Source organism: Sus scrofa, chromosome 10 (assembly GCF_054392235.1).
Source record: "Sus scrofa isolate SSC_HxYL_T2T_F1_AM1 chromosome 10, Sscrofa_HxYL_maternal_Yorkshire_Landrace_v2.0, whole genome shotgun sequence".
Lineage (NCBI taxonomy): Eukaryota > Metazoa > Chordata > Mammalia > Artiodactyla > Suidae > Sus > Sus scrofa.
In genome coordinates, this window is record NC_139392.1 from 76,016,552 (window position 1) to 76,031,617 (window position 15,066).

At 44.2% G+C, this 15,066-nt stretch overlaps 1 protein-coding gene across 1 annotated transcript in view; it reads right to left on the minus strand.

Annotated features, from left to right (window-relative positions):
• The window catches only part of GAD2 (glutamate decarboxylase 2), a 76,419-nt gene that overhangs the window by 24,592 nt on the left and 36,761 nt on the right, over positions 1-15,066 (minus strand). The window contains 3 exon segments of the mRNA NM_213895.3: positions 5,741-5,805; positions 8,140-8,256; positions 9,912-9,966. Of these exon segments, the coding sequence (NP_999060.3) occupies positions 5,741-5,805; positions 8,140-8,256; positions 9,912-9,966 (237 nt within the window).

Below are 15,066 nucleotides of genomic sequence, written 5' to 3' on the forward strand. Positions count from 1 at the left end.
GCTGAGGCAACACTGGATCCGTAACTCACTGTGCTGGGCCAGGGATCAAACATGGGTCCCCGTACTCCAGAGACACCCCTGATCCTGCTGCGCCACAGCAGGAACTCCTCTAGCACTGTTTACGGCCCTCTCCTCTTTCCTTTGGCCTCCAGCCCATATTCCAAACTGCGGGGTAGAGCTCATGAGGTCCTCACAGGTGAGCCCAGGCCAGGCATCATGTAGTCCTGTCACTTTCCCGAACCATTTTCCATCACACCAGAGGCTGTTTTCCTCTCAGAAAATTCTCTTCTCTTGCTCCTGGGTCTCCTAACGCTATTTCCCCGTGCTGGAATGTCATCTCCTGTTGCTTCGCTTGGTTAAATCCCACTTATTCTTTAAGGCTGATCAAGTATTATCCCTGCAGCCTCCTTCCACCTCCATCACCTTCTCTTCGTCATGCCCCCCCGTGCTGCTCCAACCTCTTCCTCCTCCAGTTCCTGCGGGAGCAGCGGCTCACTTCACACGGGAATCTGCGCAGGGCTTCTGAGTGCCTTCTGAGGGATGCTTGAGGACGAGACTTAGGAACGTGAGCTTGGCATAAACAGACTCACAGGAGGAGGCACAGTCCGAGGCAGCTGCCTGCAGAGCGTTGTGTGGTGCTGCTGCTCCTCTGGTGAACAACAGACCAGGCCTTATCTGCCCCCAGAACCCAAGGTGTGAGAACCTTGGGAAGAATGAGAGGCTGGGCAAGGTCCTATTTATCCAGCTGATGAATGGCGGGCATCAAGCGGCCAGTCAGAGAACACTTACTGGCCCGGGGATCTTATCAGAATCGATGAATGGTCCAGCTCTGACACTGGCTGTCAGATACATTGGAACAGAGGAAAGAAGCAAAGGCAGTTCATGGCTAGAGGTCTACAACCCTGGATGGAGGACTAAAAGGCTTCATGAATAATAATGGAACTGGTATCAAAAAGCTCATTCCAGGAAAACATCTCCTTGTTCTTGAGATTGAGCCCAGAGTGAAAAACCCTGGGCTCTGAGCAGTAGGTACATCATGGTTAAGGGAGGGGATCTTAGGAGCCAGAGTGTTTGCATCCAGGTTCTATCACTTCCTAGCTGTGTGACCATGAGCAGGTTACCTAACCTCTCTGAGCCTAGATTGTCTTTTCTGTAAAAGGAGAATGATAGTAAATCATTTAGGTAAGCGCTTATAACTGTGTCCCACACACAGTACACATTAAATAAGGTTGGCTCTTGCTATTTTCATCTCTATCATTTCCGATCTTTGTGACACTGGGCACCTATACACCGCCACTCTGTACCTTCTATGATACTCTATAGCTATGTGCCTCATTCCGATGAAACACAGCTTTATCAGTAATGACACCTGATGGAGAAGAAAATAGCTGTTCTCCAGGTCTCTGACAGGCTGTTTTATTTCTATGCTGCACTGATGGTCATTGAATTCTCTCGGAGGGGCTGCCTCATAAAGATTCAAAAAGATGCACAGTGATTTGATGACACAGCCTTATTTATTGGTGATGTGTTGTTAATCAATCTCAGGTACATTTCAAAATGGTTTGCCGTGGGATTCAGTCACATGTCCTCTGTGATTTTCCCTAAGCTGGAGGGAGCCAAGCCCCCGACGGCCATTTTTGAGACACAACCTAGTGGCCTCATTTGCACCTCAAACTCCGAAGATCCCAAACGAAGCTGCTGACTTGCTCCCTCCTCATGCTTCTTTCCTCTCTCCTCCAGTCTGGACCGCAACTCCTTGCCCCATTTTCCTCGCAAGCTTTCAGCTTCCAGACCTTAGTGTTTGGTTTCATTCTCTTTTCTTCCCTCTCCTGATATCACCCCTTGCAGTTCTTTTTAAAAATTCTATATAAATTACTTTACTCTGTAGCACTTTGGTGCTATTTTTTGTTTTTTTTTTTTTGTTTTTTGTAGATGGTGTATAGGGATCACTTAGAATATTTTCAATATTCATATGGTATCTACATTTATTAGGTATTACATTGACAGGCACTGTTCTACTTGAATCACGTGTATTAATTTATCTAATCCATACAACAATAACCCTCTAAGGTACACACTGGTGGAGTACCACTTTTCTAGATGGAGAGACCTCTTGCCCAAGGGCACACAGCCAGCAAGTCCGTAAATAGCATCCTTGCTCTCACCATGACCTAGTGCTACATGTATTCAGTCTAAACCCTGAAGAGTATGAAATGTTTCTGGTATATGCATATTGAAAAACTTCCCCAGGCCATTTTGATATTCCCCCAGGATGATGGTGCTAGATTTTTGATATAACTTTTGAGAAAGGTGTTTTATATAAAACAAACACATGCTAGCTCGATCACAGACAACTACAAAAAGTATGCCTCTCATGCCTTCCCACATAATACAACAAATTGTAAAATCTGTCAAGGAGGAATCTCTCTGGAATTTCTTAAAGCATTAGAAAGTATAGCAAGGCAAAAGGAAGCAGTCTATAAAAATAATGTTTAAGCATTCGTAACATATGGTGTTCTTAGCATTATTGGAGTGTGACTTATCTATATATGCACACAAAATATTTTGGAAGCAAGTGAAGGATGCAGAAGGGCTGGTTCTTTAAATCACACATGAGGAGCGGGTGTCTGGGGCAGTGCATCCTGTTCTTCAGAAGCAGCAATCCTAGGCTCATCGCCTCCTTTCTCTCCCTGCTGCTGCTCAGGTTCCCGCCCTCAGCATCTCCCCCCTTCACTCCCTAGACCTCTGTGATGGCTCAGGAGCTTCTGTCTGCCCCGGCTTCCATCTCCACTTGAATGCAGAGCTGCCTTTCCAAAGCGCAGGTAATACCACTCCTTTCTTCCGTAACCTGGTGGTTATGGCCTGGCCCTTCATCTCTCTTACCCCAACCTGAGAAATAGAACGCTCTCCATGGGTCATCATGGCTCACTCGGCAGTGATTCTCAGCTCAAGGACCTACACAGACCCTGACTTGGCTCTGCGGGAAGGCCCTCTACTGAGACTCCCTGGGTGGGACCTCTGGACATGCCGCTCGCCCTTGCCATGAAGCCATCTCAGTCTCCAACCAGACTTGCATGAACTTTCTCCAAGGACCGCCTCAGACTGCAATGCCCCTGTTGCTTCTTCCACTTCTGCCTGATGAAGCTCCTGTGCCTGCTCCTGCGGGAAGGCTCCCCTTCCTCCCTGCTCAGAGGGAATGAATGCTAGTTTGGTGCCCTCCAGTCAGCTCATTCCCCTGAATCTTGAGCCTTTACTTCCTCTGCCTGGAATTTATTCCCCCAGCGACTGCAGTCTGCCCTCCTAGACGCTATACCTCTTGAAGACGGGCTTCACGTCATATGTGACTTGGGGTCCTCAGTGTGCCCAGTGCTGTGGCTTGTCTATGACAGAGGTTCCATAATCAGTGAACTGAGTTTCTGAACCTCTGGCTCCCTGGGGTGGGAGTGACAGCAATAATTGGTAATTCGGCAGGATCTCTTCTGGAAAGTTCAGCGGGGCCGGAAAGCGTTAAGAGTGGACCTGAAAATGGATGTTTACAAGTTCGCAGCAGCCTGCTGCCAGGAGGGATTAGAGAAGGGTCTGTTAACAGTGCCCAGAAACAAACTGTAGAGTGCTAGGAACCTCAGCTACACTGTTTCCAAATAGCTCCACAGTTTTATCAGGGAAGGGAGGTGCTGAGAATTGCGTTGGTTCTTGAAGGAGGTGCCAGGCCGGGTTCTGGGGAAGTATGCCATTTTTATTATGAGGACGGCACTCTGGGGTCCCTGTGACCACTGGGCCATGTCTGGATTTGGGGACAAGAATCATGCATGCATTTCCTCCACTTTGGAATGAATCCTAGTTTTGGAAAAGTGTAACACCCCAAGTGAGGCAAATTTCTTTCCTAAACATATGCCCAGACACATTAGGGCGGGGACTTTCCACTGGCCCTACGGTCTTACTCACCAGAGGAAGTGTGCCTTTTGCTAAGAGAAGTCACCAGCATGGATGTTAACGGATGGCTGAGGCATTTGGCCCCAAGCAGAACAACCACAGTCCCTCACTTTCAGGCTTTTCCATCTGGCTGTTCCACTCAGTAAATTTACTTACATACAGTTTCAAGAATGGCGGCAATTATCGAGAACTCCATGTCCCACGGTGAATGTTCTAAGCTTTGCTCTCAAATAATTGCCTTCAGTACAATAGCGCGTGGGTGTTTATTTTTCCAAGGCCCAGGGTAGGTGATCAGCAAGCTTTCAAGTCATCACGGTGGCGCGCGCTCTGCTCTGGCTTTCAGCACTTGCAGTCACAGTGGTGTGAAAGGTGCAGGAAGAGACTCTCACTCTTTGTGCCAGTCAGAAAGAGACTTGGAGACGAGAAGGTTCTGGATACAGGCCACCTCTCACGTCAGTTTAATTCTTGTTCTGATCCTCTAAATAGGCACCTTCAGAACGGTTCTTTCTCCTTCATCATCTCACTCCTGAGGTCACTGCCTCCTCCATGAGCTTCTGATTTCAGGCAGATCTTCATGACAAAAAGGAATTCAGCCCAGACCAGAAGCAGAGACCTAAGACTGGCTCTCTCTGGATGGGGACAGACCCAGGGACAGCAACCCTGCTGACACAGGCTTTCGCTGGTCTGTCTCTAAACTCTCCAGCCTTCTTTAGGCTAATGAAGCAGGTGCTCTGGACTGTGCCTCGGTAACCCCATCCCCCTCCTTCCACACCCACAGGTTCTCCGTGTGTGGGTGGGCCTGGGTGTCACACAGCACAGGCTACCCGTTCAATCTGGCCAGGCTGCGCTGTGTGGCCAGTGCTCACGGGTGTCTCCAAGTTCCATCAGCCTCTCTTCTTGCCTTGGAACAGAAATTATGCCAAGACGTCCAGAGGCTGAGCCAGTGGGAAGCCCTTGCTGGGCAGCATCTGGCTGCTTGGCGGGCAGAGTGGGCATCTCGTATGGAAGCCAGGCTTTCTCACTCGCCTGCAGTGTCAGAGCTCACTGCTGGCCTTGCCCTGACTTGTTGTGGTGGGAAAACCAGGAACTCTGAGCTCCCTCTGCACATGGTCCAGCACCAAAGCCTGAGGCTGATTTTGTATTCTGTAATTTCCCCCCTCCCCGACCTGAGTTGCATTATGCTAATCAAATATTACCTCCTTTGTGTTTCATAGCTTTTATCAAAGGTCTACTGCTTAGTTTCTGAATAAAAGGTGTTTTGCAGCATCAATGAGAGCTACATCAGAAAAAAATTATTATAGGAATGAAACCATCAGAGGATATTATCACAAGTGTGTTTCACTTTAAATAAACTGGCTATATTAAATCCCAAAGCCCACTGTCAACACTGGTAAATTATCAGGTGCTTATTTTCTCTGCAAAATTATTTATTGGCTTCTTTAAAGCAGTGGATATCATCTTATGACACGTGAAAGCTATAGCTCTCCCTAGAAAATAGTAGACTGTCTCAAGTTTTAAGCAATTTCAGTGGTTAGTTCAAAGGGCCCAGGAAGGTCATTCTTGAGTCCTCTGGCCAGCCATGGACACCAATGAGGTATCTCTGTTTGAGAGACATTCCACTTGGATCATTTGATGTGGCATTTGATTTCTTCTTGCTGTCTACACATAATATTCATGCATATATGACCACACAAGGCACACAAGCACTGCACAGAACAGGTTCACCTGTACACCAAGAGTTCTTGGAAACTGGGGCTTTTTACCTTTAGCTTTCATACTTTGTTGTTAATAAGAAAAATGTGTGTACCTCTCCACGCCGCTCAGTTTCCACTTGTGTTTTCGGGACATCAGTAATCCCCCACCCCAAGCTGCCTGAAAAAGGGAGAGCATATAAAGAAAAGGTAATGTTTCTTCATTGTTTGGAGTTCTATTTTCTTTTTTTTTTTTGGCCATGCCTGAGGCATGCGGAAGTTCCCCGGGCCAGGGACTGAACCTGTGCTACAGGAGTGACCCTCGCCATAGCACTAACAACTCTGGATCCTTTTCTGATATCATTGCCTGGGTTTCTAGAGTTTGGTGTCTTCCAGAACAGCAAGAGTTTCAACTCTTGTTGAATTATCTCTTCAATCCTAGCAACTTAGAGGGTTGGCCACCTTCTTCTGGTACGAGACTTCCAAAAGTTAAACTGGAGTCTCCTCTAAGATCTCAGGCTCCATTCCACATTGATATGGGTAGCAGGAGCTGGGGGGGGGGGGCACGTTTCCTCAGTTTGAGGGAGAAAAGGAAATATCCCCCCAAACCATCACCACCACTTTTAGCCCAAGTGAAGTTCATAATCTCAGAACTAGAAACCCTGTTATCTCCAGAGTATAGAGTAGAGAAGGTGGGCTGGGACCTTTTAAACAGCTTCCAAATGGCAAGAAAAACTCTTTTTGACAAGTCTGGATGATTCCAGACGGAGGAAGCAGCCTCACACCACTATTTTACTGATGCATAATTTTGGATAATTCATTTGTCAAAAAAACCCAAAAACTAAAACAAAACAACAAACCAAACAAATGGACAAACAGACAAGCAGTAAAGATCTGTAGCAATTAGTTGAGTCAGCTAGAATGTGTCCCTTTAAAAATCTATATTCAAGTTGGAACATCTGAATTAGTGTGATGATCTTTAAAGACAAAGACAGGATGGCAAGAGGGAGATTTCATTGGAAAATGGTAACATTCTTTGGGTGTAAAAATAATCCTGGGATAATTTTGAGGAAAAAAAAAAAACCTATGTGGGGATAATGGCATTTTTTTTCTTTGTTGTAATTTTGTTCCTTTTACACTTTGAAAAATTATCCAATTTTCCAAATGTGTTTAATTATAGACCATATCTACAGTAAGGATCATGAGTGGTAAACTTGATATGTTTCAAAGAAAGCTGATACGATGGGTTAAAAAAATCTCCTGGTTCTATTTTAAGTAGAAATTCTGGAGGGGAGTCCGCAGCATCTGCTGGCTCAGGACACACATTTTTGTTTTTCAAGCTGTCAGGGTAATCCTCTTCCTGAATCAGCTAGTGAGGTCTAATAGGCTCTCCAGTTCCAAGAGCCAGGTCACTGATGGTACTTGGGTTTCCCAACCTTGTCCCAGTGTCTTCATGTGTAAAATAAAGGAGCCTCTGGCAGGCTAATGAACAGCTCACGCTGCGCAATCGGGGAAGAAAAAGAAGACTGGTAACTGTTACAGAGGCTAAATCTGGGGTAATGGAAATTTACTTAGCTTAGCCTGTGGAGGTTTTCTGCTTATAAAGAAAGGGGAATTAATTTGGTCTGAATGCTTACCATAAAGCCAAAGTGAGCTAAGTCAGTCTACTCAACAACATAAGCCTCTTGTACCAGAAGATACATCAACCTATGCTTCTTTCATTGAGAAAGTCTCACAATGAAAAACACGTCAGCTGAACCAAGCATTGCGCTTAGTGATGATCAGGCACCCACACCTTATCTCATCATGGGTCATCAGAGGGCATCTCTGAGCTACATGTGGAGTCATAGTGGTCTAAACTTAGATCCCTTCCATTTGTCCTTGTAAAAATTGACATTTTTTCATTTTCCATTATTTTTTGGTGTGACTAACCCTGGAGTCAAAATATCTCATATATAGTTTATCTCACTAGAGGACCAAGATAAGATATTGGAGATTTGGTGATTGATGTTTCATAGCAAGTTGTCAAGTCTTCTTTCCTCTTCTATATACTAGTCTCTGAGTTGAAATGAATTTTTTAATCCATTGAGTTTCCCATAGAAATGCAACCCCTATTTACTCTTTTGATCATTCTCATAGGGAAGTTAAGCTTCGCATGTGTGTGTCTCTGTGTGTGTAATCATGTGTGGATGTACGTGGGCTATATATTCCTTCATGGACCTTATGACCCAGCGAATTGTGAACTAAGTGCTCAGCTTGGGTCCTGGTCACAGAACTAAGAATATTATCTTGGTGGGAACGTTAGGGCATAATCAGCCACAGACTGCTTCCAGTGAATGCTGTGCACAATGTGAGTTGTATACTACTTTGTCTATGTAGTCTTTAAAAGTATAACTATCACCATTGTGAAAATAAACTCCTAAAGTAAAATACAGAGAGAATACACTTCATTCCAGGAGCTCCAAGTGAAAAATGTGCAAGGACACGTTAGTGGCAGTCCCCATGGGATACTTACATCCACGTGCATCCAGATCTTATACTTTTTGCAGATGTCAGCGACAGCTAGCAGGGGATCGAATGCTCCATAGACAGTGGTCCCAGCTGTGGCACTCACAAGGAAGGGGACAAATCCCTATGCAAATGAGAAAGCCCCAAATAATGTAAAACAAGGGCCCACGGATTCTTTTAAAAAGCTGATAAAAAGAGAGGAGGTTTTCCTCTTATCATACACATCTGCATTTCTGGGAATATCAGAAGGGTTATGGACATGTTTGGAGTAGGAATGATGTTTGCTTTCCAGGATCTGCGTTTTCCAGGCCACTCTGCTGGCCCTGCCCATGGCCTTCTAAGAACTTAGATATTCTGGTTCTCAGAAGAGGCTGCACTGGACCCAGACGATAAGTAAGCCTTATAGCTTTGGTAGTGCCCAAAGCTATTTAAATATCCAGGGACTTTTTGGGGGCTTTTCTCCACTTTGCTTTCTTTTCTAGTCTTCCTTTTTCATAACACGGCCTCTGAACATAACAAATCTTGAGTGAGCAGACAGGAGGACGAAGCGAAGGAACTCCGACCAGCCTGTTATTCCTACGTGGAACATTCTCAAATAACTAATTTAGAGGAGAGTAAACAGTAAGCCATGACTTTTATCCATCTAAGTTGGCTCAGTCTGTCTGGCCATGGCTAAACGGAAATTGATAGTAATAATAGGTTGTTGCTGAAACATGGCTCAAGACTGCCTCAAATAGGAGGAACAGTAACTCCAAGAGGACGCAATGGAACATGATGTTACAGAGTCAGTCTTTAGGTGGCAGCAAAGGTTTAATTAACCTTGTGGTTTATTGGACTATCATATGAGAAGGAGGGAAACCATCCTGCTGCTGCTTTTTTGGGGCAGAGGGTGGGGTGGGGGATGCATATGAAAATTAATAATTATTTCTGAAATCCTAATAATAAAATCCATGTGTTATATGGTTGAACTAGGAACTGTAGATTATATCTACTAAAAGCTCTGGCTTGCAAACCATCCAGAGATGCAAATGACCTTCTAGAGCTTTGTAGGAATTTTTAGCAGGTCTTCAGAACTTGTTACATTTAAAAATAGTAACGAATTGTTTCCTGAAAAATAAGGTGTTTGGAGGGCCAATCATATCAATATTTTTCTAGGCAGGAAACACTGGTCCCTTTCAAATGACCCCGCACAGGAATGTCCACACTAAATTAGCTTTCCTGTATTTTCTACTTGTGAATGCAGTCTTTTGAATGTGTCTGTTTAATGCCAATCCTCAGCCCCTGGGAAGACAAATCCTTTGGAAACTGTTACAATATCACTGTGTATAGTATTTATTCAGTAACTTAGACTTTTCCAAAGCAGAGCCTATAACTCAGAGAAATAACTAATGATTTAATGCAAAATTCCATAGTCTCTTTTAAAAATAAAACAAAAACCTACCCTCCACTAGATGGAAATTAGAAATACACACCCTCAGCTTGTTATGGGCTGGAGAAAGCTCCCTTCAAAAACTTACTTTGGAAAGTTCCCTTTGTGGCGCAGTGGTAACGAGCCTGACTAGTACCCATGAGGATGTGGGTGTGATCCCTGGCCTCGCTCAGTGGGTTAAGGATCCGGCATTGCCCTGAGCTGTGGTGTAGGTCACAGACACGGCTCAGATCCCAAGTTGCTGTGGCTGTGGGACAGACCAGCAGCTGTAGCTCCCATTCGACTCCTAGCCTGGGAACTTCCATGTGCCTAGGGTGAGGCCCTGAAAAGAAGAACAAAATAAAACTTACTTTTTGTTTGGCTTCAAGGATCCTTCTTTCAAGGTCAGATGGGATCATTTTCCCCCTGAAAAAGAAGATAAATATAAGTTTGCTTTGAATAATTTACTCTGTCATTCCATATCAGGGACTTCGGGCAGGGGGAATGGGCAGCCTTGTCAGATAATAAAATCTAAGCATTTGCTTCTCGCAGAGTGGAAAGCTATGGGCATGTTTCTGACATGTAGGCTTCAGCCTTTCCCAGGCATTCAACCTTCCAAGCTCATATTTATTTCATCCATGTAGGAACCCAGAGCCTGGCACAATGCAGGTGAAAGATCAATGTCTGTTGGAGATATATGACAATAAGGCAAAAATTTAACCCTAGGATGCTATTAATATGTTCACTTTATCTTAGTGACTGACCATGGGGGCCTCTGGAGATAAAACTTTTCATCTTTCCAGTTATCTTTAGAATTGGATGAATGACTTTAGAACAATGGTTTGTAAAATTTAGCATGTATAAAAAATCACCTATGCATGTCTTTAAAATGCATATTCCTTGGCCCTGATCTTAGGGATTTTGATTCAGGAGGGCCCTGGAATTCATTCATGACACAAATATTTACTGAGCATTCACTATGAGCCAAACACTGCTAAGGGTGCTGGGGTACCAGGGTAAACAGACCAGGTTCTGCTCTCCAGGGCTTACAAGAGAGATGAAGGATAACCAGGAAACAGACAAACGTGCAGAGGAATCTGAGTTTTGAAGAAGGTCACGGTGATGCAAATCTAGAGCCACATGTTGAAAAACATCTTTAGAAATGGAGGTTTTAGCCTGGTAGGTATTTCAATAATTGTGTAACATCTTAGCCATGTACTTTTCACAAGACCCAGGATTTTGAGCCATCATGGCTGTAGGGGAGCCAGCAGAAGGCGGTCCAGACGTGGCATGTGCATCACACCTGCCCGTGTGCTGTGGAGCCAGAGAGAACTGGGCAACACCCAGCAGTCTCCTCTGAGGACCAGGAGCTGCCAGGCAGTCCTGGCTTTTCTAGACAGGTGCTTCTTGGTGCAGGGTGGTGTTGGATGGCAACTGTTGCATCCGGCATATCTGGTCTAGAAGTATTTCCACAGCAAAAATGTATATCTTTAATACTTACACATGTGGCTTTGAAGGGCTGGGTTCAAGTAGTGACTGATGTCTTGTGGTGCTGCTCTCTGTGCTCTCTGTTAGGTGTTAGTGTTTAAGAAATAGCTATTATTAAAGTGAGGATGCAATGGGTCCTGCTGCATAGCACAGGGAACTGCGTATAATTTCTTGGGATAGAACATGATGAGGGATGATACAAGAAGAAATATATATATATATATATATATATATATGACTGGGTCACTTTGCTGTACAGCATAAACTGGTACAGCACTGTAAATCAACTATACTTTAGTTTTTAAAAAATTGAAAAAAAAAAAAAAAACCAAAAAACCAAGACCATTGAACCAGACTGCTGCTTTGGATGTGGGTGTTTTGCATTGAGATTATTGGTTTTGCAATAGTCCTGTGCTGCTCTCGCTGCCATGTGTGTGGAAGTCAAAAATTTTAATGTTGTGCACGTGAAACTTTTACAATGTGATAAATCTATGCTACCTCAATAAGTTGAAAAAAAGAAAATTTAAAAAAAAACCTCATGTGATGCTGTAGGGTCAGATAACTTCATGAAGTTGCCTGGGCAAAATCCCTCATTGCCAGCTAGAGCTGCCAGCAGGAGGAATGTTCTCTTTGTGGAAAGAAGCAAAAGACACAGCTTATACGGTGCTCGGACGTTGGGCCCAGATTCCTGACTATCTTCCTGTGGGTGGCTCTGAAGGGGAAAACTCTCTCACCAAAAGGAGCACGTTACTGGGGATGCAGAGCTCTACGCAGGCATCCAAATGGTAACAAATTCAGTGCCTGAGTCTTTGGTGACCCTGCTCCTAGGCCCTGCTGAACTGTAGTAAATCTACTAGCCTTTCCTAAGTGCTTGGAGCTCGGCTCTGTTCGCAGAGATTTGTGTGAAGAAAGAAAGGATTCTGATCTTTCCTGTTAGAAACTGACTAATGTTATGACTGCCGTTAATAGCAACACCCCTGCAGAAACGCCAGTTTTAGAAGCAGTCACTGCTCTATGCCTTACTCCACTCCATGGTCTCTGCCCGTCGCGCCAGCCCTCCAAGAGAATCATTACTGTCCTTACTTTGCAGATAAGGAGACGGAGGCTCAGAGAAGCAGATGAATGTGGCTAAAAGCTTGGAATGTGGAGACAATGACCAGGTTTCTGCCCCAGATCCTATACTAGTTGTGTGTACTTGAAGGATTAAGTTCTTCTGTTTAACTCACTTATAAAATGATGCTAATAGTACCTCCTCTACATGAGGATTCAATGATATGGTAAACATAAAACACTGTTAAGCACTAAGTATAAAACCCTGCCTACCATACAGTATCCACCTGATACATACAGCCGGTCACATTGTTGTTATTACTACTAGTAGTGGTAGCATTGTGGGACCTGCAGGATGTCACACAGTTAGTAGGAGCAGATTTCAAACTTAGAGCTGTATTCCGACATGAGAGCCCAGGTTCTCAGCACTGCACAATAAATGTCTTCAGAAGCAGGGGTTAAACAAAATGCCAACTACCTTGATTTAACAAGAAACCTTTCAGGGAGTTCCCATCATGGCTCAGTGGTTAATGAATCCAATTAGGAACCATGAGGTTGTGGGTTTGATCCCTGGCCTCTCTCTGTGGGTTAAGGATCTGGCATTGCCGTGAGCTGTGGTGTAGGTCACAGATGCAGCTCGGATCCTGTGTCACTGTGGTTGTGGTGTAGGCTGACGGCTACAACTCTGATTAGACCCCTGGCCTGGGAACCTCCATATGCCATGGCAGCGGCCCTAAAAAGGCAAAAAGACAAAAAAAAAAAAAAAAAAAAAGAAAGAAAAAGAAACCTTTCAGGTTATGTCCTAGAATTGTAATGATGAATTGTAATATTTCTGCTAGGGTTTTTTGAAAGCCCCTGGGATTAAGTAGTTCCTTGACCCCAATTCTTAGTGCTGTTAGCACTGATTAGTAAAATAAGAAAAACATAGACCCTTCTGCTACTAAAACAAATCACTCTCTCATCCTTAGATGATACTGTTTCTGGTGCCTCAAAGATATAGGCATAACAGAAAACCGCTAGTTTTTTGTTTTTTAACTAGTTAGTGCTGGTACTAGGCAAAACCTTAACACTGACTGTAATATAGTTTAAGGAAGGGGAATTCTTGGACCCAAGTGAATTTTCCAATTGCCTGGAGTAAGTGGTGACTTGACAGTTAGCATGGATTGACTTGGAAATCCCTGTATAATCCTGTGAGGGGTTTTCTGTATACGAGGACCACCTTGGAGAAAAGAGCTCCTTGTGCCTCCCCATGGCTGCGGCTAGAGTGGGTAACTCATCCTAGAGAAGGCCCAGGAGATAGACTAATAAACAGCAGTCAAAACAGACCATTGGGGAAATATACAAAACCAAGGCCTTGGAAAAAAAAATTTTTTTTTTTTTTGTCTTTTGTTGTTGTTGTTATTGTTGTTGTTGTTGCTATTTCTTGGGCCGCTCCCGCGGCATATGGAGGTTCCCAGGCTAGGGGTTGAATCGGAGCTGTAGCCACCGGCCTACGCCAGAGCCACAGCAACTCGGGATCCGAGCCGCGTCTGCAACCTACACCACAGCTCACGGCAATGCCAGATCGTTAACCCACTGAGCAAGGGCAGGGACCGAACCCACAACCTCATGGTTCCTAGTCTGATTTGTTAACCACTGCGCCACGACGGGAACTCCAAAATTTTTTTTTAATCATAATTATAAATGGTGAACGTCCTTGGTTCCTTTAATATGTAGTCTGATTTAGGAAAAGAACTCTAACTATGATAAGGAACTGCGTTTTTCTCCATTAAGATTTGTTTTCCAATAGGCACAATGGAACTGCTTGGCATTATTCATGGGAGCAGAATGTTTTTGGTGATTTTGTGTCTAATTCTAGTAACTAAAAAAGTTTATATTCTCCAAAAGCAGTGGCTCGCATCATTATAGTGATAGATATCTGAAGACTCCAACCACGATGTGGTAAAGAGTTATTTTCTTTTTCAAAGGAAACCTCATTGAGCAGAAAAGCGTGGGGGCAGGAGGGATGCTGGCAATCTCTCCTCACTCCTCCTGTTCCTCAAAATACCATTTCTCTTCCCTGGACATGTCGGTAGAGGGAAGAAAAGGGTTATAATAAGAAGTTCAATTGAACCATGTAAGAAACCGGGCTTGGCTATTCTAAGTAACGTCGAGTCAAAGAGAAATCAAACTGCCATTACAGAACATCAAAAATAAATGGTGGTGTTCCTGTCATGGTTCAGTGGAAACGAATCTGACTAGCATCCATGAGGACACAGGTTTGATCCCTGGCCTCGCTCAGTGGGTTAAGGATCCAATGTTGCCATGAGCTGTGGTGTAGGTCGCAGACGTGGCTCAGATCCAGTGTTGCTGTGGCTGTGGTGTAGGCTGGCAGCTACAGCTCCGATTCAACCCCTACCCTGGGAACCTCCATATGCCACAGTGCGGGCCTAAAAAAAAGAATTGATTAAGAACCTACTAGGGAGTTTCCATTGTGGCTCAGTGGTAACAAGCCCAACTAGTATTCATGAGGAGGCGGGTTTGATCTCTAGCCTCGTTCAGTGGGTTAAGGATCCAGCATTGCCACGAGCTGTGGTGTAGGTCACAGATGTGGCTCAGATCCTGCAAGGCTGTGGTGTAGGCTGGTAGCTGTATCTCTAATTCAGCCCCTAGTCAGGGAATATCCATAAGCCGCCCCCCCCAAAAAAAGGTAAAAAAGAATATACTAAAAACTTGAAAAAACTAAAAACCAAGAAGAAAGTGGGGGAAAAGTTGCCAAAAATGGCTCCCCCAAATGTCAGGCTCAGATGTTTTAGGAATGAATTTTAACAACTCCAATATTGGCAGATAATGCTCTTTAAATTCTTATGAAGAAGACAATGCAAAACTGCTCAATTAGTTTCTTAAAACTAGCTAACTCTGAAAGCAAAAATCTGTCAAAGATAGCCAGGAAAAACTGGATATGTCTTATAAAATACAGCTACAAAAATTCTGAATATGTATAAAAAA